The sequence below is a fragment of the Strigops habroptila genome, chromosome 6 (genome assembly GCF_004027225.2).
Source record: "Strigops habroptila isolate Jane chromosome 6, bStrHab1.2.pri, whole genome shotgun sequence".
Lineage (NCBI taxonomy): Eukaryota > Metazoa > Chordata > Aves > Psittaciformes > Psittacidae > Strigops > Strigops habroptila.
In genome coordinates this window covers 38228049-38253917 of record NC_044282.2, presented here as the reverse complement: position 1 = coordinate 38253917, position 25869 = coordinate 38228049, and the positions used below count along the sequence as shown (strand labels likewise).

Sequence of the window (25869 nt, the reverse complement as noted above, 5' to 3'; positions counted from 1 at the left end):
TGCCTCTAAATTGTCTCCTTGTGTCTAACTTTCTTTCTCAAGTAATTTTTTTCCTTTTATAAGTGTGTAGACGGTTTAATTTCAGCCAGCATTTTTCATCATCTTATGAAACCAGTAAGCTATCATCATCTTAATGGTTTTTCTAGAGATGTTCTTATCCTCCAGTACTCTTACTCCAAGCAAGTTTTTCAAATCTGTGCCCATCAGCAGAAAAGAAAAGGCTTATTGACTATGTATGTGTATACTTTGGCAACCGCAGAAGTGGCTTAATCTCATCAAATCTTGTAACTGGCATGCTTTCCAGCTGTTTGAGTTTGTATGAACTTGACGTTCTTCAGGTCACCTGCGCTCTGTTCAGAAAAAGCCCAATCCAGCACTACTTGGACCTTGGAAGATCAGGCAGTAACTTCTTTCAAAGGCAGAAGAGGAAAAACTTGTTTTTTAAGAATGTGTCCTTAGCATGATCAGGCTCTGTAAGGGAGTAGCAAGAGCAGGCTGCTTGACAGGGAAGGTGAACTGGGAGCCAGGGTGACAGCAAGGTTAACAGGACAGTTGTCCTCACCAGCAAGGGCATAGGTCCACAGTGCTTGAGCAAGGAGAGCAGAGATGGTGATAATGAGGTGGTGGTAACCATGGCCACACACCACTGCCATCATAGCAGTGCCACATAGCAATGGGGCATGTGCACTGAGGTAATGAACTGAGATAATGAACTCTTCAGCCCTGCAGATGATAGGATCCACTGGCTAGAAGAGGAAGCTGGACAAGTTTAATGTAGGCATAAGGCAAAAATTAAACTGAAAGAATTAACCATTAGAAAAATTTTCAGGAGACTGAAATGGGTTCCTTATCACAGAAATTGAAAAATCAAGACAAGACACTTTTCTGGCACTTCATACAGTAATTCCAGGCAGTTCTGTAGTTTAAAGAGGAGGTCAGACTAAGTGATCACTGTGGTTCCTTCTGGCCTTATTAATGTTGAGTCAGTGAGTCAACCCTCTACTGACACTCACTTTTGTATCGCTACTACAGTTACACAGATGTGCCACAGTCTAATTCAAAATTCCATTTCTAATCAGATAGTATTTAAAAAGTAATTAATCTCTTATATAAAGATCATATTTATCAATTTTTTATAAAAATATCTTTCAGTCAATATAGGTAGTGATGAAAAGTTTATTTCAGGGAGCCACAGGAAGACTCTTAACTTTAAGTAGACATCTCCTAAACCAGATCCTACTTGCATCCCATCACCTGTACAGCAGACTGCCAGCAGTGCAGTAAATTCTTCTTGTGGAGGAAAAAAAAGCAGAAGGAAAAAGAGAGTGTTTTGGTTTGGGGTTTTTTTTTCTTTTTTTTTTTTTTTAATGAAAAGAAGAAAATGAAACTAAGGAAATATGGCAGTGATCTGCTACATTGGAGACCTAGCTCTAAGTCCTTGCTTTGAGGAAACTCTTAGCTATCATATTATCAAATATCCACTGGTATAGAGACTGATCACGGCAAATGGAAATTCAAGTTGCTCCTTGAAATCATACAGCAGGAACTTGGAAGACCTTTTTTTCCTGCTTTCAGATGGTAGACCCAACTGCTGGACAATTGGCTATTATCAAGTATGTCAGGATCTTTCTGGACCTGGAAAGCATTTCTGACAACACTTTGAAGAGAATATTTTGATAAAACCCTCCTTAATCTTCCCCACACACTTCTGGTGTGCACTTACTAGGTGAATTTCTTGCATCCAGGTCACTTACTCATGTCAAAATGCTTCTCAAGGCTAGAGATAAATACCTAGTGGTATGAAAGAGAGGAAATCATTTGTGCAGTTGTAGAGTGATAAAGGACCTAGTTTGTCTGTAATAATAACCAACTGTGTCAATGTAGGAGCAGGCTATGAGCTCCCTCTTTTGAGCTCCCTCTTTCTTTCAAAGGCCTTGCAGCTTTTAGTATTAATTATTTTATATGAGGAAAGGTAGCCAAGTCTTTTCACTACCATCTCCTAGGATCTTCATGGAACAAGTTAAAGGAACTCCTGGTATGTGAAGTTCCATTATACAGAGGGATTTTTTTGCATGTGCTGAGGACTTAGGAAAAGATAGTGATGGGAAAAATACACAAGAGAAATAAAAGAAGAAACTTCTTGGCTTTTGCTCAGCTCAGGGTTTTCAAAATAAATTTAGCAGGAGGCTGTGTCACATCCAGGTTACAATATTCATTTTTTTCTCCTACGATTGTGGTTCGTTGGTGGATGAAACAATGTTTTAAATTTCCTATATGTTGTCAAGAGTTTTTATTCTAAAAAAATATTGATGATCCTGTTTGCATCATTTACCAGTATCTTTTCAGCTCTGATACAGCTTTAGCACACATATAGCTTGGGAGAAGGAGGAGGAAAGGTTTGTAGTTATCGCTGACGTCAATGGTGTATATGCATCACACCCCCGAAGTTGCCCTTTGCAAGGAAAAAAATTAGTGGTTCCGCAACTGACTATTTCATCTGAACATATTTAAATTCTGTCACAAACACATTTCATTCTCTAAATTGCACTCTTCTTTTGAACTGTGGTCTTACTGTTGTTTTTCATATATAATAAAAAAAATCGAGTACCTAAATAGGAATGTTCCACTTTTAACATAATATTGTTAGACCGTCAGCAGAGAAACTGAAGCTTGAATACTGTTGGTAACACTAATCAACAGTACTGTAGATAGCACTAATGCTTTAAATTAATCATAACATTATTGCATGATAACTTGAGTAATGAGTTCAGAAATGCTAGTTATATTTTTTTAATCTCACATTTTTCTCTATGTGGAAATGTAAAAAAAAGGCATTGCTGGAAAAAAAAAAAAGAGTTTTAATTTGAAAAGCTAACAACAGAACCTTTTTTCTTTGTAGAAGTGTTAGGATGCTTTTGGATGCCTAAAATCTAGTACTCCTTGTTCTTTGCAAGGCTAGAGCTGCTTAAATAGAAAATAAATAAATAAACGAGATAAAACAGTGAATGAAATTAGTTTGATCACTTTAAAGATTAAATTTTTCCTTCCCCAAAGAGTTCAAAAAGGAAGAAGAACACAGCAGCTTTCTCTGGCATGGGTCCTGCCTGATGGCCGTATATCAGGGGGACTGTGGAATACATAGACCTTCGCGCTAGGCTCACCTGAGTTCTTTAGTCAATGAAGGCTCCAAAATGCAAAGAAATTTGAGTACCCAATTTCTACTGAACCAGATGGGTGTTAGGTTCTGACAGAGACTTGTGTATGCGTCTGTAGTTCCTCTAGACAGTATCTTCCGGGTAGTTGTTTCTTACCCTTGGTTACATTCACCCTCTCCCATTGCTCTGGTGAAGTAAATATGAAACAGAAACGTGTTTTTTCATAACAATTACTTTATCATGCTCATTATCATACTTGTTTCTTTGAGGTTTTGCGAAGCTTAGCAATTTCTGCATTCTGGTCCCGTGTTTGGTTAAAATTTGTTGGTTTTCCTAACTTGCATTCAGACTCATCATCTGTTTAAAACAGGGTGCTTTGGCAATCCTGGCCCTAATAGGTACTGGAATGACTCTTCTACTTCATTTTATCGCTTCATTTTGTGTTTATCAGGAGGACGTAATCTCTACTGAAGCTGAATGAGGGACACAGTAGTTGAGTGTAATGCTGAGCCCTCTTTAGCTGAGCCCTCCTCTTCTATAGGACTGCCTGTTGATCTGAGCATTTAGCTGGGTAACAGTGATGAGACAGCAGAGTTGAGAAAGATGATCTTTTAATCTTCTGATTTGGGATAAGATTACAGTAATTTCTGTATGTCAAAAATCATTCTTTTACTTTTTTCCTTTTGAAATACAACTACTCTAAGGCAAACAAGTTTGTCTAGAGCTGGAGGGGAGGGAAGAAACCCATTTCGAAAGAAGCTACTCTTCATTTTTAATTACTGTACTCTCAGATAGAAGACATAGTGTTCTGTAAACGTGCTTCTGTTCAGGATCATTTGTGGATAGTATTAAAATAATCTTAAAAGTAAACTGTCATTAACTTTTCAGTTATGCATACATAGATGTATGCTGCAAGTAGCTGGACAGGAAACAAGAAAAAATGTACTGAGCAAAATTAAACTCAGAAATAATTACTTAAGTATATGCTTATTTATTTTTTTATTTAAAAATTCTGCCATTTTCCTACCAGCTCCACATATGCCTTCTGTGACTGACAGCCCTCATACCCCGCTCACTGAGATCAGTCCATTCCTACAGAATCCCACATGCATGAAAAAGTGTTTTACTGGAATGTTCTTTTGTTCTTTTATTATATATTTCTTTTTCCAATTAACTAGCAAAATGAAACTTCAGAAAAACAATGTGTTAAACAAAAAAATCCATAAACCCTGCAGGTCCCTCCCCTGTAGTCCAGCTTCACACATCAGCAGGCTTCCAGAGTAACTTTTGGTCTCGGCACGGAGCCTGTTTGAAAAACACTTCAAAGCAGAAATGGGTGGTGGCAGTAAGAGTGTGCATCAGAGTCTGGATGAAGATGAAAAGGGAACTGAGCACTGGATTTTGGCTTTTGAGGGTGTTCTGTGAGTTTCCTGATAAAGTCGGGTGATCAGCAAACGGATTCACACTGCTCCTAAATGTGCTTGGGGTACAGCTGTAGAAAAACAGGAGGTATACCCAAGCACAAGAATATTGTGGAAAGATTGCACACCTGCTTAGTGTGATATCACATATGTATAGCACATATTTCGTGTTATACATTTCTGATTTCAGGTTAAAATCCAAAAATATCAAGCATTGGTTTGTTGTAATATGGAATCACCAACCTCTTTAAACAGGAGGCACTTTCTAAGGAAAATGTCTACTGGAGGAAAAGAAAGGGTCTCCTATGTGCTTGGACCCCTGACTCGTCCACCTGCTTACAGCCTGTGGCTTTCCTCTGATGATGCACGACAGGCAGCCCCCTGGCCCCTCTTTGGCACATGGCACACGGCACACATTCACAGTGTTACATTTACTGTGAAGGAGGGGGACATTGTCAAAGGAGAAGACAATTTAAACTAGTAGTTTTTGATCTCTAAAAGCAGAGACAATTCACCGAACTTGAATATGCTCTCTTCCTCTCTGCAACCATGCAACCCCCCCCCCCCCAGCTCAGAATCAGAAATCGGTAACTTGAAGAAGCTCATAAGACCTGTAATTTCATCTTTTTCCATCTTTCCATAGTGAAACAGAAAGTGCCACCTTTGGAAACACAATATTGCAAAAATTATGTTTGCTTGGTTTTTAAAATTATGAACTCAGTATCACACCAATATCTTTTTAATTGCAGGCATTAGAAGAGCCAATCAAGACTACTAGTGTGACTGAAGGCACTGCTTTGGACACCCATTCAGAGGTAGTGCTGTTATATGACTTTCAAATCTCTATTTGAAAACAAAACGCAAATGTTAATTGAATGATTCATCCTCCTTTTTCAGATGTGCTCCCCTGCCGAGCTCAGACAACAAACAGAACAGCTGTGTGCTGTCATTGATCAAGTTCTGCAGGACCCATTGACTATGGTAACTCATCAGTATGGGGGATTGACTTTTTTTCTTCCTTTCCTTTTTTCTCATGTCATTAATAAGTTCTGTGTTGAAAATAATTTTACAGCGTCGATGTGAGTCTTCTCCAAGTTTTCTGCAGATGAGCACGGAGTCAGATGTTGGCAAGGTAGGTGAATAAGCCCATCCAGACACCAAGGACTCTTTGCAGGTAGATATCAAGGCAAGCAAAATCACAGTAGAGCCTATGACAACAGTAAAGCCTATAGCAATGAAAGCTGCAGCTGGGACATCCAGCATCAGTAGAAGTATCTGGTGGTTTAAAAGACATGGAAGGATAGAAACGTAGCCCTAGAGTCAAAGCAGTCTTTGTTGCAGGATACTTTCCTGAAGTTAGAAGGGGTTATGTTATGAATGAGGAACTGTTTATTAAGGCTTCAGAGGCTGGGATCCGCTATGAAGAAATCCTTCATACCTTGCCTTCCGTACTGCGACATCTCTGGCCAGCTCACAGATTTTGTCCCATCTATATGTCCTTACTACAGAAGAGCCAATGTTTCTAGCTTCAGCGATTGGAAATATCTTTCAGAACTTTTTTTTTTTTCATGTTAACTATTTATTTTCAAATAATGGGATAATTAAATGAATAAGTAGGCTTGTTCTTAAGGGCTGATTTCCTTTTAACTCTAGCCCCTCACAGTGGGGGGATGTCCACTGCATCCATTTACCCTGAATAACTCAGAAACATATAGTGAGAGGCAGGAATAACTTTCCATATTAGTGTTAAACTTTCAGTTTCATTAAGTTATATTGATGTGCCTTTTATGTTAAGGATGACTAACCAAGGGAAAGGGATCATACTCAGTTTGCCACAGGTAAATTTAAGTTGGTTGTGGTAGCTCTAGGGAAGTGAAAATGGCAGAAATCCAACTGGAAACAAGAGAAAAGGGATTTTTGGCATATCAAGAAATTAATGCATTCAAAATATCTTGCACAATGTCCAGTTCATCATGCAAAAATAGGGCATAGAACCAGCATTCCTGAGTGACTATGTTCAATATACACTTCAAATTTAATTTTCATTTATGAGATTTCTTCTTCTGTCAACAAACACGCCATGGTGAATCAGGCTTCAGGCAGCTGAAAGACAGAAACATAAGAGTAACATGAAGAAGCAGGCACAGACAGTTGCTGAGAGACTGTTTTTCAATGCCTGTGCAGAATCCAAAGTAGTTAAAATGCTGCTACTAAGTTGAGCTGTAGCATCCAAAACCTACTTCCTTGGGCAATTGAGAATTGAGCCTTGACCAAGTGGAAGGCATCTGTTAGCAGTCATGAAACCAAATAAAAAGGGCAAAAGGTGAGTTTAACAAGATGCAACATAGGGACCAAGCTAAAGTGCTTATAATAAAAAGCTTTAAACTGAGGGTAGAAGAGGGTCATAGACAGGAAGGGAAAAAGAGTGTATAAGTAAATGCCATAGAAATAACATGGATTAGTCAGATGAAAGCAAGTTCTTGCAAATGAGAACATGGAAAGGTGCCATTTCAGGTTATTTTGTGAGTTAATTTAACTTAAAATTCATGGGGCAACCGCACCTATGGCTATCTACTAATGGCATTTTGTTATGAGAGTTCTCAGATGTAATTTGAATGCCTTTAGAGTGGGATAATTTTTTTTAAGCAGTAAAAATTAAGTAATATTTTCTACAATGAACATATCAAGCAAAACTTTAAAATAACTTATTCTTATGTATTGCATTAATCTTTCTGGAAAACGAAAATTTCTTGAATTTGAGCAATTAATAACTTTGTCACAATGATGAAAATCTCTTTGGGCTACTTGTCAGAGTAACTCTTTGCTCTTAATATATCTATTTATTTTGTACAAGGTGTCAACAACACTGCAAAGAGCAGCTGGGCGTGAAACCAGATACGTAAGTACTTTTATAATTACATTTTGCATACAGAAATGTCTAATTTGTTTGCTTTTGCTACAATACTGAGTGAGTCTGCACGTGACAAATGGTGTTGACAAGTACAGAGAAGCGAGTGTGGTAGAGCACTGGCAATTGAGACTTGAGATATTTTCCCACTGCTGCAAACCCATCATGGCCAGAATCTCTTCACTGCGGTGTATATTGTTAAATTTACCTGTATGAATATGATGTTAAAACTAACGTGTTCACACACTTTGTTTTGGTTTTTTTTTTCTTCTCGAAGTGTGGGGCAAGAGCTCAGCTGATTGGGAAACAGACAGTTATGGGTGCTGAGAGGTGCAGTTCTTTGGACTTAGCCTAAGCCCTTTATTCTCGCCTATCTATCAGAATTTGGGGTTGACCCAAACTTTTCTTTGCAAAGTATAGAGCTGGCTGAAAACCCATAGTTTATCCTTAAGTGATGAGAAGCTGCTTTGTCGCTTACGCACATATTCCAACATATAAAGAAAATCTCTATATGGAGTCATCTGTTCCATTATTGAAACATTAAACCAAATTAACATTTTAATTCTTACTAGCATACACAGTTACTGCAGGTTGCATGTTTTACTTACAACTGATTTAGTCCTGTGGTGAGAAATCTCTGCTTACTATTCATCATTCAGCATTTCTATTGAACCTCAAGTCAAAGCAGTGCTGTCAAAGCAATAGAGGCCTTCCAGTTTTATGCCAGCACAATGCTTGACTGATCAATTCAATTTTGCTTCTTGAATGTGGTGGTATGCATATTTTGTTGCATACTGTGATTTTTGCTTGACAGATTGTGCTGGCTCATACTAATTAGAAAGAATATTGGAAGAGAGCTTTTCAATGAAATAAAAAAGTGTGTTTCAGATGCAGTTTGTGAGAACAGAATATATTTAATACCACTCCAGTGCACATCTCCAGCTTCCAAAACTGTGGCTGACATATACTATCAATTCAGAAACACTGTGTTATCCAGTGGAGCTCCTGCAGTGCTTGAAGAAGTTGATTGGAGAGATCAATGCACCAGAAATTCTGAATATCACCACTGCATGAATAAGCATATGGCCCATGGCTATTTCATATACATGCACAAACACTTTGCATTCATCACAATCACCTAGATTGGGGTAAATAGGGCTTCAATGTATACTCAGAAAAAAAAAGAAAAAGTAATGCTTGAGTAGGATTGTTCTGTTTTTCATAATGTAAAGTCAGAAGGATGATAAGGTTGGACTAAGGTCCCAATACAACTGATAGTATAAATAACATTGATGCTGTAAATTAATAAACAATGGCAGGTAAGAAATGTCAGGATTTGTATTTTGAGATTAGAATGTGATGAAAAAGTAAAATTTTATTGCACTTGGAAAAAAGTATCTCTGAAATGTTAATGATAGGCATTTATATTTGATTGTACCTAGAAATAAATTGGAAATGACAATACTTTAACTTCTCTTACCAATTGCATGTCATTGCGTAAAAGCTTCCATGCTGCTGTCCATGGATTTTTCTTCTGTCATAACTATAATCACTATGATATTGTAGGTAATACTGTATATATTTACCTTTTTTGCAGGCCAACCTTTACAAATCGGCACCTATTGTAACAGAGAGTCAGCTGGTATGTATTGCACACTGTGATACATTGTTTTTCAAAATTTGCCTAAGCACAAAATCGAAAGTAATTATTATTACTTTCTCAGTACTTTGAAATAAGCTGCAGTAAATATCCTCCTACAAAGCTGTGTTGCTTCTACAGACTTGTATTGCTTTCTTCTGTATTGAAACACCTGTTTCAAGTAACTGTAAATCCTGGCAGTACCTGTAAACCCATGGATCAAATGATCAAACTAGAGAGTCTTGCTGAATCTTGAGGTCTATGACAACTATAGTTCTCGGACTCTTTTAATATCCCACTTCTACAATTTTGTTATATGCAACAGTGTTCTGGCATCTGTTTTCTTCTTACACCTTGGCTTAAATCAAAGCTGGCTTAACTAGTAAAAAGCAATGGTAAAATCAAATAAAGCAAGGGAGATTATGCATCAAATATTCGTTTTAGCTCTGATCACAATTTAGTCCTGTTGGAGCCAAACTTTCTGAAGAACAGTCAGAAGAGAGGTCATGGTTCCTGTCCAAGTGACAGTGACCACAAATGGGGAAAAATGAGATGTGGATTAGCAATTTTTCCCATTGTATTTCAGCTAATGGAATTTTAGGGAATTCCTGAATCAATTTCTTCTGTTTAGTAACCTTTGACCACTTCTTCTTTAATGACTTTTTTCCAGTTACTTTTTGAATCTTGTTATACTTCAACATTCTGCACAAGTCTGTACAACATTCTGCCGCAATAGGGTTTACTTTTTAATTATGCATTGTGTGAAATAGTACTTTATTTCTTTGTTTTAAACCTACTACTTGACCTCAGTTCTTGTACTGAAACATCAAATTACCGTTTTTTCACTTTCTAAATAATAATTATGTTCTAGGTATTAACCATAATACCCAGTAACACCCCATCAGACAACGTTTTTATACAAAAAAGTCAAAATAGCGTAGTTGTTCTTTGAGAAGTGTGAATACTGTTCCATATCCTTGGTGAACCTTGCTGTCCTTTCCTGTATGTTTTTCAGGTTTTTGTTTTTGAGATTGGGAGACTAAAACCATAAACTGCTCTTGTCTAGCTCTGAACACAGTGGTCACATGATAACATAAGAGTATTGTTATTTCTATTCCTTTCTTAACAATTCCTAGTAATTTATTTAGTTCTTCCTTGTATTGAGCAGTAAGCCAATGTTTGCATAGTACTGTATACAACAAATCCAAGATATATTTCCTGAGTAGTAAGAGCTAGTTTTGGAGCTAACTAGATCTTCACTGCCTGTGTAAATTTACGATGTAGCTTAGTTTTCCTGGTGAAATGTATCAATGTTGAATTCAGTCAAGTTTCACCTGCCTTTTATCATTCATTCACTCAGTTTCATAAGATCTCTCTGCAACTCTGTGCTGATATTTTGTTTTTACTCTCCTGAACGATTTGGCATAGCTAGAAAACTTTGATACCTTACTGGCCACTCTTTTCTAGCTGACCTCTTATCCATAACTCAAAGTCCAGATTCCAGAGCATGTTCCCAAGGAACTCTATTAGTGGCTTCCCTGCAGTGTGAAATTTGAACATTTATTCCATCCTTTTCTTTCCTATCTTGTAATTTGTCCCCAGGAAATATTGTCTTTTACTCTGTAGCATTTTCATTTCCTTAGTAGACCCACTGAAAGACCTTCATCAAAGCCTTTGGAAAACCACATGCAGCGTGGCTGCATACCCACGAACATTATAATCTGTGATGCAGCCTCATTTTGTTATCCCTGGCCATACATTTAGGACCCGGTGGAAAAAAAACCCCAAACACTGAGCCTCATGTAAGATGTTGTGTGGTTTCTCACTTGATTTTCTGTAATGTGTGTTTCTAGATGCTGAAGGGCTTTCATATTGGTAGTTTAAACACAACCTACATCTGCCGTATCAGCCAGCTTTCTTGCATCATTGATTCTTTAAAATAACAGTAAAATATTTATGAGGCACAAGTGCCCTTTGAAAAGTCATTCCCTATTATTTGTTCAAAAATATACTAATCCTGTTTTTTACTATAATTTGTACTTACTGTGCACAACTTGAAATGTCATACATAGAGATTGGTGATTCCTTGTTCCCTTCAGGTTTCTGTAGTAAAACCTGCCCCATAGTTGCCACTTCTCATTCTTCTGGAACTGATTATGTCTGAAGGAGCATGTTAAATACCACAATTCATAGTTTGGAAATTTCACACTGGAATTGCTTTACAGCTTTATTTATTCCTTGCACTTTATTTGCTCATTTTATTGATTTGTTCTCAGATCTGTCTTACTGACACTGTACTTGAGACAGTTCCTCCAAATTACTTCTTTGCCAGTGTGAGAACCTCCGTAAGTCTTCCTGTGAGGAGAGCTGAAGTGAGGAATTGATTTTCAGCCTTGGACTCTTCTTCATGCATCTGTTTTATGTCTTGATTATATCTACTGGCCTGATAGCCTGTTAGTTGTAAGGAAATTTAGCCAATTTTTTTTCTTTTTCTTGATGTAATTTATGGTATTTTTATATTATGGGATAGATAATTTTTTTTTTTTTCTTTCTGTAGACTGTATTTGAGTACAGCTTTCTGCTTTTGGATCCTTTTCTTCCTTATTCTTTTTTTCACTTCTTTGCATTTCTTTGATGCTCTTTAAACATGAGTATTTATTGATCTCCTAAAGTCTTATAATCTGATGCATAGCTTCTCTGAAATGTTACTGTCTTAAGTAGCATTCAGATCACTTATAATGATTTAATCATTTTGGCAGCTTCTTTGATTTTTTTTTTTTTGTTTTTAAGTATTTTGATTATTTAACTATATATTTGAATTCACTTGTTTTAAACTGTGATCACTAAAGTGGAATTCTTGTGTGTTCAGACAGAAATCCTGTCTCTGAGCACATTGTGATCATTATGCATGAATGATTCTTCTTATGACTTAGAAATTTTGCAGGATTTATGATTCAGCTAATTACTTCTCTCTTGGAGTCTCTGACTAGCTATACCAGGGACTGATTGTTATGATGACCAGAAATGTATCTATACCTCTCAACTATGGGACTTGAATCCAACGGACAGGCGAAGCATTGGGCTTGCCACTGTGACTCTTATCAACAGATTTTCTACTCTTAAAAGGTGACTATGAATGATTTATGATAACAAAATGCAAAACCATACCTAGCACACCAACACAACACATAATATTGCCATCATCATTCACTGTAGCTTCTTTTTCTTTATATATTAAGCAAGTAAGGCAAAATTCATGTGGGACCAGTCTTGCATACCTTAGTACCTAAATATTTTAGGTTTACACATTTTAATGCTGAAACAGTCATTTGTGGGTTTTGAGTGTGCAGTGGAAGGGTTTATTACTGTTACCCCCTCCCTGCCACCAGCCTGGGCAGTGAGCAGTGCCTGGGCCAACCTGCTCCCTTTTCTGGTCCCAAACTTGCAAACTTGCTGCTCTGCTGGTTGCAGAATAGCAACAGAGGTGAGTGCCTTGTTCACACTACTCTTATTGTGTATCTGTCCCTTTTCTCCAGCTGTCGAGGAAAAGGCTCATCCCTGTACTGTGAATAGAATGGAAAGGGGCTAAATACGTTGATTTTAATTTTGGCTTAGTTTAGCGCACAGTATAGTACCAGACATCTTGCTGAAAATCTTTTTTCTTGAAATGCAATCATTTCAGTATGAACAAAAATAAAGATAACTTGTATTTCAAACAGGTGACTCCTTATTCTCTGTGCTCTGGTGTAAGACCTGATGCTGCTTCAGTATGCAGGCGAAGAAAGTAATTATCTTTCCTTCTTAGGCTTTCAGTGATGTGAATGATTTACTCTTTAGCTGGAGGAACAGGAAATTCTTTTAACTATAGTTATATGCCTTCACACCTTCAAATGTACTGAAGGAGAACTTTGTTATAGACTGATACACTGCTTGGAATGTTTTATTGCAATTTTGCAAGTGTAAGCCTCTACAAAGGAAAATAAAAAGAAAGTAATATGTTCAATTACATATTTCCTTTTGTGAAGACTAATTTGTAGCAGAAAGAAATAGAAGGGGAATATTTTAAGGTGTTTCACAGTTCAACTAGACAAAGCCTCTGTGTTTGTATTGTTAGGGCAAAACCCATCTTTTTGCTGACAGTGGAAACTGCAATGCTCCTTCATGACAAGGGAGCCAATTCCTCACTATCTGAAAGCAGGTGTTCTTAACAGTTTAGAGAGGCTTCTTAGGTAACTTTGGCCTCTCAGTGCTGATAAAAGATGACTGCATCAGCCAAGGCATGCTGCATCACATACTAGCCCCATCTGTCCCACGGTCCCTTTCCCCAAAACTAATGATTTTGTTGGAAAGGACTGGAAATGGTTCCTCTGATTACCCCAATTGAAGCAGAAGGCTTCAAAGACTGCCAGAGATTATTTGTACAGAAAATAAAGACTATGCAGGCAAACAGATGGACTTGGTGATTGCTATTTGTCAGGAGGGCTCTGATGGACTCAAAGTGGAAAGAACGAAAGATGGCAGCTAAGTTTTATGACAAGGCTAGCTCTCCTGTTTTGTTATGTATTTTTATCTGATCATGTCTTTGTTAATTATTTGTCTGGTTGTCTCAAAGGCAGGCTGCTTCAAAACAGCACTGCATTGTTAACATAAAAAAGCCAATTCCTCGTTAAACACTAAGAGGCAACCTCCTTGTTTACAGAAAAGCTATTCAGGTATCCAGAACAACTTAATGTCTGTGTAGTGACACTGAGCACCACGAAGAGTGGCTGCAGTCATTGCTAGCTAACAAAGGAAGGTCTGGCTCTACACTGGTAATCTCTGAATACTCCAGATAAGGGGAAGTGACAGTGATTTAGACAGGGAAAATGTGAGACTCAGAGAATTTTAGGCCTCTGCTGAGGGGAACGGGGTTGCAGCTGGGACCTTACCCACCAGTTTCAGCAAGATTTCAGGGACGACCAATGTCATGATAACAGAGGGAAAAGATAGAGTTGAACATACCCATACACCTGCAGATGAGAAATTCAGTCTTCTGACTTTTGAGGGAAATGTCTTACAAGGCTCTTTTTTATACAGCCAAAATTCCTTCTGTCCCTGAAGAAGGGTGGCCATGTCCATACTGTCCATACTATCAAGACATGCCCTGGCCCAGCCTATCCTGCTATTTTTGACTGTGTGTTTGCCAACCTGAGCCAAAACCATGCCAGGGAGCACCCTGACACCAAATCAGTACAACTCATTATGGGTCAGCTCTGGAGCCTGTGTCTTGGCCCTGTGTAATTTGCTATTAGAGGAGTAGCCATATAATGGCAGTCCATTGCTATGATAACAGCCTTTACCATTTTTCAGTGCTGTTTTAGGAAGACCAACACTTCCTTGACAAAACTAAGTTTTAGCTTGTTTCTCAGCAGTGTCAGTTGTGCTACCTGCTATTAAAGGAGAAGTTCAAGTTTTTAGGTTTGGATCAAAGATTTTATATATTTTGTCAGGGAGCTAATCGAGTATTTCATATTCTGGTTGCTGGCTGATATCTGCCACTTTGTTAGCAGAGTCAGACATAAACATATGACTCAGTCACCACTTGAGTGTGTGATGTTGTTTAGAAAATGCTTCTTTAAAAGCATTTCTACAGAGTGCTTTTGGAAGAGGTTTCTTACATAAGGAGAGTAGCTTATCTTTGGTGATTTCAGGTACCTCAATAGGCTTTTAATTGCATGGTTACGTGGTGTGGAGGAGTGCTAGTAGGCCACAGGTCCTTTGTCTGTGTGATGATGACTTGATAACAACTGTAGCTTTCTTTTTATTTTTATACTTACCTTCCTGTTGAAAGCCAGGACCCTTTCCCTTTTGCAAACTCTTCTCAGAAACCTTGGAGAGGAAAATAAATATTTTATAGTGAATTCTACAAAGAAATAATCATGAACTACGGACTATAAATTTATTAAATGAACACCGCAGCTTTCACTAAGTTGACCTTTGCAGTGAAAGAGTTTTTAATGCAACTTGGTAGTTATTACTGTTTTTAAAATGTGAATATCACCTCATGGCTGATTTTTTGCTTTCAATTGAATATGTTTCTTCTTATTTGATGAGGCAGATGAAAAGGCCCCAACCTGGAAATGAGGGAGGGGGATAAACCACAAAGATAAAGGAAGATATTTTGCAGCCTGGTCCTTGCTCTTCCCAGGTGTGTTGTGCTTTTCCACTCCTCTGCCACCTTCACCTCAGCATCTGGGCACTGCTTTGTCCTTTCCCAGGGTAGAGGCAGAAACACAAGATGTGGAGACATCTCTTGCCTCCTGTGCCCTCCCCTCTGATAGGCACCCCTTTTGCCCTGTCCTTGCTGGATGCCTGCAGATCTTATTTGAAGGTGATCCATAATTCAGTTTACATGATACATCCAGCAATCTCAGATGCCGTTATAGTAAGCATCTCTTTTTTTTCCAGATACACTGCTTAAGTGTATTGCTCTTGTAAATAGGCAGTATGGTGTCATTAAATGTACATAGTCTGAATCTTATAAATAAATCTAATAGCGAATCAAGTTTCTTCTTTGCATTTTTATACCCTGCTGGGTAGTGAAGATGTGGAGCTATGACAGCACCTCTTTCTCAGTCCCAGCCGGGCAAGCTACCCCTCTGGGCTGCAACCACAGAAGGAGCTCAGCAGCAGTCCTGTTGTTGTCTGTATCAGTTGTGACAAAGACTGCCCATTTTCTGTGGGGTAGCTGTAACAGAGAAGAATAGAATTGACTTATTTAAAAGTTTAAATTCAATCACAAATCCCTCCAGGACTTCAATACTTACCAAATTCCAGTGAGAATGTAAACTATTTTCCTTCTTTTCTTTGTTTACCGAACAGGTTGTATATTTTAAAATTATCCCGTAGCCTCCATTTAGAGTTTATGCCACAATCCATCATGTCGGACTTTACAATAAGAATTCTGAAAATCACAGATGTACTAAATTGACAAGTCAATACCCAATTTTTTGGTTGGCTGGTAGCTATCTAAGATCTTTTTCTTGATTAAATAATCAGATCTGTCTGAAATGGGGGGTATCACACATCCATGCTAATTAATGCCTCTAAAACGGCACTTTTCCAAGTGAACTCTTAAAGATACTGTCACTCAGTTGCTAGGGTGAGACGCTCTGGTGCCAGCGTGATCCGCAGCGAAGTGCTGTAGCATAGAGCTCAGCAGGGTTTCCAAACTGGGGGAAACTCAGGGGATCTGGGAGAGCTGCCAGGATCTTGCAGCTTGTGTGACAGTGGCTGACAGGACTTGGGGAGGGGGGCTGGGAGCAATGACAACCAAGCCCTGCCATGTGTAAAAGAAGCCCTTAGGGAGCACCAGTGACCAGAAATGCTGCCAACAGTGCAGGCAAACAGGGCATGAGGGAGTTCACGCGAAAGGCTGTGCAGGAAGGTGCTGAATCTCTGCCAGCTTGACCAGGGAGCAGCGGTATCTACCCTGCAGAAAGCCATGACCTCTCTAAGCTCTGCATCCACCACAATGGACGCAGCTGCCCAGGCAGAGCTCCAGTGGGAACAGGTTGCCACCCCGGTGTCAGCTGTAGCCTGTGCCTTGCAGTTACACCAGTATTGTACAGCAGCAGTGACCAGACCTATGGGAGGTGCGTCCAGGTAAAGGAATTGCTCTCCTTAGTGACAGAGCTCAGGGAGGAGGTGAGTAGGTTGAGGACTATCAGGAAGAGCTAGAGATCTAGGCTGCCAGAATCCCACTCTGCCTTCTCTGAGACATGCCCAGCAGGCAACAAGATGTACGATATGGAGGATTCCCTGTCCCCTCTCTGCCTGGCTGAACACAGTGACTTAAGGAATCGGGGGAAATTGTGATGAGTTCCTGCCCAGTGCAGTTGGAGCATCCCCTCTGTGACTGCCCCACCTGTCCAGGTGCTCCTGCATGATGGGTGTGAGGCTCTGCAAGTGGAACCAAACAATAAGGAGGGTGATAGTTCATCTATCATGGAGGTGTCGCCAAAGTCAAGTTATCCTGCATCAAAATTGCTTCCATAAAGTTAAAAAAGATGGGTCACTGTCATAGGAGACTCCTTTCTGAAGGGAACAGAAGGCCCAATACACAGACTGCACCCACTTCTTAGGGAAGTCTGCTGCGTCCCTGGACCCTGGGTTAAAGATGCAAACAGAAAACTTCCTATGCTAGTACAGCCTTCAGATTATTATCCATTATCAATTTTTCAGGTAGGCAGCGAGGAAGGTACAACAGGAAGTCCAAGGGCAACCAAGAGAGTCTTCAGGGGCTTGGGATAACTGGTTAAGGGATCAGGAGCACAAGAAATGTTCTCCTCCATCCTACCAGTTGCAGGGAGTGAGGAGGGAAGAAACAGGCAGAGCCAGCAGATCAACACCTGGCTCTGAGCCTGGTGTCACCAGCAGAATTTGGGGTTCTTTGATCATGGGTCAGTCTATATAACACCAGTTGTGCTAGTAATGGATGGGGTTCACCTGTCTCAAAGGGGAAAAGATCTTTGCACAGGAGTTTGCAAGGCTCACTGAAGGATCTTTAAACTAGATTTGAAGGGGGAAAGGGATAAAACCAGGCTTGCTAGAGATAAGCCTGTGGGTGGCACGCCAACGTTTGAGAGATGACATGCAAGCGAGGTCCTTTGGTCTGCTGTATCAGTGGAGGTAGGAGATGAAGATCCATGTGGCAGCAAAGACAAGGGGTTATTAACATGTTAGAAACCATGGAAGCACCTGAGAATGGTCATGTAGGAATTAGGGCTTCTTCCCCTTAAAAGGTAGTGGGATCAATAGCCCAACTGATGTGCATCTACACCAACGCAAGCAGCATGGGTAGGAAACAGGAGGAGCTGGAAGCCATTGTGCAGCATTAAAACTGCTATGATTCTATAAAATTCAGCATGCAGTCACTGATATTATTCCCCAGAAAGACTTTGCCCAAATCTATTGCCAAAGCCTGAAGCATCACATTGCCCTTCCTTGTTTCACAGTTACTGTTTTGAGGAGCCCAGAAAGGAATGTGCAGCATGAAAGCAGATGTGTGGCTGTGCATAAAGTGAGATTTGATGAACTTATCAAGATGCAGCTGAACAGCTAGCATAAACAGCCAGTAAACCCCACAAACCATAGTCTGACAACCCAGCATCTATTTTTGTGTTGATAGTAAACAGATGTCAGTGGTGAGGTTCTGGGCTTAAAAACAGCTCTTGCCATTTTTGTCCACAGTCAGTAGTAAAAATAGGCCAGGCAGCATGACACCTGAATAATTTCGGTGGTGAAATAAGTTACTGATAAAATTAAAAAAATTTAGTCAGTACAGCTGCGCTGGAATTGACTTGTCTAACAAATAGTCTGTAAACTGTATTTTATTTTATTTTTCTTCCATCTCTTTTTTCCTGGCTGTGCTATGGGTCAAGACAAAACCTGGTGTCATTCGTCCGGTGCTGGTGAAAGGAAAGAGTGCAGAGCAAAAGGAGGAGCCCTATCAACCCAATCCTTTTAAAAAGTACCTTGAAGAAATCAGTGATCAAAATACTGAGCAGGTGAGTAACTCTCACTCTGAAGGATTCTGTAGCTTCATCTAGTTTTCTTAAAGATGATGGAATAATCTTAGGTCCTTATTTTGTCCTGGTCTTTTCTTTTTTTTTTTTGTGAAGTTAAATGATTCTCTAAGGGGCACTGGCTCCTGGAGGAGAGTCTCCAGGCTGGAGATGGGCAGCTGGACTTTCTACAGGGTCATTTTTGTCATGTGATCTAAAAACCTGCATGTTGAGGAAAGGACCTTTTTACGATGTGTGTAGGAAACACTGTACGAAAGAAAGTAGAAATCCTGTGCTCCCTTGTCAAGCAGGTGTCTGGATCAGCTCTAGTCGAAAGTGCTTCCTCCATTTGAGGTCCAGACCTGAATCCTCTCTAAAGAGAAATGAGGACAGCAAGGACTGGGCAAAGTTCATTCTTCCTTCTCCATGGGAGACTGGAGAGGAGTCTCAGTAAGTTTCTGTGTCACTCCCCTGCCCATTGCTACCCCAGGTCCATATTCATGTCCTTTCACAGCTTGAGAGGACAGGTCTCCTACCACATGTGATAGGCACTAAAATTCAGCCCATGGGCCAGCAAGAGTGCTGTCTTCTCCCACAGACCTCTGCATAAAGCCACAGGGTCACTTTGTAAAAACACATCTTGAAGTTTGCTGACCTATAGAAGGCATTGCCTCAGAGAAACCCCAGATAAATGGTTCTGTCAGCCTTTTCTTGTGCATTCGTGTTTGTACATTTTTGTGAATTAAACCTTAACTGCGATACATAATCTGAATGTCCTTGTAAGAGCTTATTATTAACTTATCCGGCATGTTTGGAATTTTACATCTGTAGGGTAGTGAAATGAAACCAATAGTCCTCTTCAGACACGAAGTGAATGAAATACCTTACTACTCAAATTTCTCTTCTATGTCTCTCACATTAGAGACTTTAACAATGGAAGTCCTCTCTTCATTCTTTCAAAACTGACTTTTTTTTTTTTTTTAACATTTTCCTTTTGTTTCTTCCCATTTCTCCCCATAGTTCTGACTTGCTGTAGGACAATCCTAGCATTTCTCAAGAGTACCACAGCATTACAAAGAGAGGAAGATTTGTTTGTACTATTAGTGGGTTCCAGCAACACATATGGGTGGCATCAGAAGGTTTCTCACTCTACAGATTTTTATAGAATGTAGAGTTTCCATAAAACGTAAGAAAAACATAATAAAAATTATGATTTACAATTTGTCTCTGAACTTTCAATGCTGAGAGTGAATATTTGAGTTCAGAGAAGACACATGAGTTCATGGTTAGTTTTTCACGCTTTAACTTACTGAAAACCTTCTCGTGCCAAGGCACTGTGCTGCCATTCACTGGGATGAAAGAGGAAAAGAGCTGACCTGGAGCTGTTGTTAGGCCATGTCAGTGGGGCCTCTCTGCAAAGGCAGGGGCAGCTCATACCTTCCTTTCGTCAGGGCTGGGCACTGATTCTGCTGGCTATAGTTTCACTGATGAAGGAAGGATGCAATCACCAAACTTGTATTTTTAGACAAATACAAACACAGGGTTATTGCCAAAGCCTGAAGGTTTCTGACATGTGAAGCTAATTGTGAAAATCAAGTCTAAAGTACTTATGGTACATATTACTGAAGTACTGAGGATGCAATAAGTCCAGGAATAAATGTGGTAGTTATAGCAAAAGCCAAAATTATTTTACATAAAATCTACATGTTAAAATGAACTAAACATATTGCACACTGACTTTGGTAGGTGGAAAAGTTAATTTGACGATGAATATGTTAAGTTTTGCTTGTGGTAAGAAATACCACAGGTTGCTGTAAAATGCTTGTTACTTTGGGAGATGTCTATAAAGACGACTGTTCTGAAAAAGGAAGTACTTGGACCCGTATATAGGTGGATTCACTGACTTAACAGAAACCATTTTTTTTTGTGTGAGAAATGGTTAAATGATTCTAGTGGTGGCGTAATACAACAATTAGTTTTACAATAATAGGCAGATCTGGGGAAAATGCTAAAGTGGTGGTCATGACAGCATGTTTATGATTTCAGCTTTTGCCTCTCAGAGTAGGTTTATGGTGCTGACATAAGTCTCTTGTGAGTGGAGAAAACTTGGTTGCCCACATGAGGATGTTCATAATCTTATAGTATCTGTGAAACTCTCCTCAGCAGTTTTAGTGCCTGTAAGAGAGTGGAACTGGGCTCGGTGCCCAGACAACAGCTTGAAACTTGCAGTGTTCATCTCTAAGCATGGGGTTTTTAGCCTGTAAGGACTCTCAGTCTCCTTTTTCACGTGCTCTCACTAGTTAGCATTTTTGGCTGCATAGTGGCTGGCTTCCAAAGAGTGGGAGGTGTTCTCATTAATATTACCCCAAAATCAGGTAAATTGACTGCATTCATTGGATGTGAGGGCTGTGGATTAAAACCAGGAGGCTAGCAGTTAGGCTTTCTGCTTTCTGCAGAAGAGATGGTACTAGTGCACTTGTCCTCAAATAAGAGTATCTACTTCGGCTGAGGGCAAAACTGCTCATACTCTTACTGATTTTCCCTGGATTTCTTTGGAGATTTTTCCAGTCCTGCTGGGAAAAAACATTTCTGTTCTCTCCCTATCTCTGTTTTTTCTTTTCCTTTCTCTCTAACAGCATTGCTAATAAAACTCTCACTATGTGATGTTGCTGCCCTTTTTCCACCCAGCCCATCTTGAAAGGATAGATTTTTTCAGGCTGCATTGTCAAGGATGGTACAGACTAGATGAGGTTCCAGATGGCATCAGCTTTATTGTCTCTTTTGACTTTTCTTAGCCCTCTTCAGTATCTCCTCTCCCTGCCAATCTTCCCAGTGTGACACTGAGCACTGGTGACTATGTGGGTGACATTCAGTTTGAGACATAATGATGCAGCCAGCCGTAACTACTGACCTTCAGCTTCATGTCCCTGTGTTGAACACACATTTTTTTGCACAACAGAGAGTAGCTTGTTTGCTTTTCATTTCATTAAGAAAAGTCCCTGTGTGGAAAAGGCCATTTGCCTTGTAAAAAAAAATAGTAATTTTTGCTTAACAGGCAGCTGTTCTCACACAGATAATCCACAGTAGTGGATGCAGACAAAAAGAGATTTCTGAATTAGTAAATATCATCTGGAAAGGATGTTGCTCAGCTCACAGAAAGCTCTTCTTATATGTGTTCTGGGTACACTGTGTGTAGACTCACACTCATGTGCCAATAAAATTTATAAACAAGGGAAGAATTTCATTTTATTTTGGCTTTTTCTCATGTTAGCTTTTTCCTGAGGACATATGCAATTTGTAACACTGGCTGTTCAGTTGATACCCCCCCATCAAGCACTTGTTACGGACAGTGGTACAGCCTGAGGTTCTGATATGAGAGTATTAAACTTTCTACATTTTTAGATACCCTTACTGGAGATAGTAATTTCCCCATTATGAGAAAGAATTCTCTTCCTCTTGCTTAGTACATTTCAGTAATGTTTCAGAAATTTTGCAAATATGCGCCAATTTGTTCAAAAAAACACCATAAAATGCACTGAAGTATATGTAACTCATGGGCAGTGCTGATGTGACTGATGGTTGCATGAAGATTTTAATTGGAAACTGGGGAAATAAATAGAATCTTTTTCAGGGAAAAAATAGGGCATCTTATTTCACATTAAAATGAAAACAACTCATAATGCACGTTAGAGAATTCATGTGCTTTCAAGTATATATTAACAAGAATGTACATAGGCTCCTTTGTCATTAAAAAAAAGTAAACAACTTTGGGCAATGGAAGAGCAAGATAAAGATGAACTAAGGAGATATTAGTTACACTTGACATGAAGTTATGAAGCCAGCTTGCCAAGGTTTTTCATTAATAAATAAGTAGGGCTGGTGCCTCTGAGGAGGAGTGGCAGGAGGCAAGGTCTGTGTGAAGTGTCTGCTGTCTGGTCCCCTTCCAGCCTCTTGCTGCTGCTGAGCTCTGATCCACTTGTTTGCTTACTCTAACTCTTTTGGCAGGTGATACATTAGCTTTTGCTGGAACTCATCACAGGCCTTGTCACAAATTTTCTGGGTCTGGAGCTCAAAGGCACAGTGTACAAGGGAGTTTCTGGTCTAGACTTAGCCAGTCAAGTGGGTGAGAATTTGGGATGAATTGTGTCAATGGCCTTGACAAAACCTAAGCACAAGATTTGTGCCAAAACCTGGGTATGCCTCCTTCACTCACAAATTTTTAAAAAACTTCTTTTGTTTTTATTTTTTAAAGGATTTTGTTCTTTAAGTGCAAACCCCCATATGTATTGTTTCTTATTTTGGTTTGTTTTTGGTTTTTTTTAACCAGAAACACTAATTACTGCTGAGAACTTGCAGTAGTGAAATACACTGTGCATGCATCTTCACTGGTTTAAATGGATGAAAAGGCTTGTTATAAAGCCTGAAATGCTCCAGCTAGTACACAGATAAGTCAGACTTTCTTTTGTACTCTTAAACACTGTTTTTGGATTGATTTTGTTTCCAATCTACCCTCCCAGAAAATGTCCCAAAACATGGTTATGCAAGGAGATGCACTGGTCATCGGCCAAAGTGTAGCTGGTTTAATGGGTCATCTATAGCAGGTTTTTTTCGTGTGTGCTTTCATGCCAATGAAAGTGTTTAGTGTAGAACAATTATATTGGCATGAAGGTAGAGTGTCTTTCCTAGTTAATCATCAAGCCCTGTGAAATATAAAAAAGATGCAAGGTGAGCACTTTGCTTTCTGTCCAAAGCTTTTTTCTTGCATCCATTAATCTTTTTTTGTTGAATTTTCTTTTTTTGGGGTTTGGTTTTTTTTTTTCATAGGAGATTGCTCTCCTACACCCTCTGTATCCAACTAAACTGATCCCTCCAACTGAGTCCAGTGCGTGTCCTCCGTCTGTCTCCCTTGCTGTCTGTCTAAACCCTGGACCTTTCAGCCACTTGTCTTCCATCATGTGTGATGTTCATGAGAATCCTTATAGCCCTTACAGTCACAACTATTTGTACAATAAGGTGAGCATGAAGTGTCGTGCGATTCAAGAGCTTTTTCAGGCTTTTATCCTTTGAATTCCAGGCAAAATTCAGGATTCAGTCCTGGCAGGTGCTCTGGGGGTTGCATCTCTAATGAGCTTGTGTATCCAGTGTCCCTGGAGATATTGCTGCTTTTCCTTCCCTTGGAACAGCTTGTGTCAGGGCTTGCTTCCTCCAGACCAGACAGGACAGGGCTTCCATTACTCCTTATTCAAGCTATTTGCTCTCCAAAGGAGGAATAATCTAATTCATCCCTCATGCTCTGATTACGTTTGACATTTACCCATACTAAAGTAATGGGCTATTTCTTTCTCTTGGGGTCTGAGGGAAAGGAGGCTAACCTCAGACAAATACAGGCTTTTCCAGTGACTTTATCTGTCTTTCTGACAAGCAGTTGTCTCTGTCCCATACGTAGGGAACCACAGCCTTGCTGACATTGGTGTCTTCATGAAGAAGCTAGACAAAATCTCTGTGGTCCAAAGTGTGAGTGACAGGGCTGGCTAATGAGCTTTGTAAGGTGAAAACTGGGCCCTGTGTCTTAACTGAAATCTTTTCAAAGAGCAGCTGACACAAGGTGTTTACAATATGCCAAGAGAACTCCTGCCTGGTGTTAGAAAAGCATTGGTTGTGGAAAACTATAAAAGATGCTGTTTGGACCCCCGAGATGCGTTCCTCTCATGTCCTCTTTTTGTAACAGGATCTGGCTGGAAATGCTCAAACCTTGATTCCTGGAGAAATAACCTCACTCTAAGATGTATAGTGTGCTTTATTTAGGATGCAAGAGGTTAAAACACAGGCATTAGGTGCTGTATCTTTAGGCTATGTCATGGTTTCCTCTTCAGAAGAAGCACAAGGTGAAATACGAATTACTATTTTCAGACAAATTGGGAGCCAAAACTGCTTAAAAGAGAAGTTATCACCTCTGCAGAGAATGTATGTTGGTCAGCCACTGGACTTTGAAGAAATGCCTGGAAAAGCCTTTTTATCTCCATTGACTAGAAACATAATTTAGGTTAATAGGCAATGTCAACAGTGTCCAGAGTTGGCCCCTCCGTCCTCTGAAATGTATAAAATTTACCATTCTACCCACTTACTAGGGTGGACTAAAACTAAGACTGAAATCAACTTTCCATTCTGTCTTTGAGTCACCTTGAACAGAAGAACCTTTTCACATCTGCTGGACTGGGTTTTGGTTTGTTTCAATTTTTACTAAACCAGACTGACATACTTATTTAGGCAGCAATGATTTTATGATTAAGTATTTTTCAACAAGTTTCCTGGTTCATTGCAGGGCATTCAGATGAGCAAACAGTTCATACGACCATTGAAGCCAGCTTTTATAATGAAAATGGGTATTTGCTTTTGCTGATGAAAACACTGCTAGAAACTCAGAAATCTGTATAGGAAGGTGAGTGAGTTGTCTAAAGATAGTAAGGTAGTGTAATTTTTTGGTGTATCATGTTAGCTGTTTTCTCAAACAGGGATAGTCTTGCTGAATAATTGCTGAAATAAGGAATTTTGAAGCTGCTCTGATTTCCCATAACACTGTGCACCCAAAACTCTTCTCTTGTATGCAGAGGAAGTAGGACAGTCCAACCTGTATATTTGCATTTCACCCATATGGTAATGATTATGAGGCCTTTTCATCCACAATTTTTTATCTCAAGGAACTTTTGCCATTCCAGGCAACCTTCGTGAGCTTTGCAAACTGATAAAGTTGAGTCTGCAACTTTCCAGGATTAAGCATCGTCATCCATAGGTCAGAAGTCACTGAAGAGTGTTGTATTCTGTCAAAGAAACGCTTAGACGATCGTTTAATTTTACTTCAAATCCTTCTACATCAGCATTTTGAATTGTTATGTTATCAGGGAGCTAATTGGGAGAGCAGTGTTTGAGATGAGGCCCAAGTACTGACCTTTCAGCAAAAAAGTTCACACATTCCAGCTTCTGGTTAATTTTGCACTGCAATCCCTCTTGCTGTGTAAGTGAAATAGGCTCCTGACTTTGGTCAAAACCACACCTAATGATAATGCTTGTCTTTCTCCAAATGCATGCCTTAATTTAGTTAATGTAGGAAGTTCTCTCTTCCACCCCATAAGATTTAATGAAAATACATGGTAATCTATAATGTTAACTATGACCAGTACAAAAGATTCAATAATTTGATCTT

The 25869-nt window shown here is 39.4% G+C and overlaps 1 protein-coding gene across 1 annotated transcript in view; it reads left to right on the top strand.

The window, feature by feature from the left end:
* Window positions 1–25869, top strand: part of MLIP (muscular LMNA interacting protein) — an 82906-nt gene that overhangs the window by 30019 nt on the left and 27018 nt on the right. Inside the window, exons 6-11 of the mRNA XM_030491168.2 lie at window positions 5326–5391; window positions 5474–5557; window positions 5649–5708; window positions 7431–7475; window positions 9082–9126; window positions 18546–18671. Of these exons, the coding sequence (XP_030347028.1) occupies window positions 5326–5391; window positions 5474–5557; window positions 5649–5708; window positions 7431–7475; window positions 9082–9126; window positions 18546–18671 (426 nt within the window). The remainder of the gene's footprint in view (window positions 1–5325; window positions 5392–5473; window positions 5558–5648; window positions 5709–7430; window positions 7476–9081; window positions 9127–18545; window positions 18672–25869) is intronic.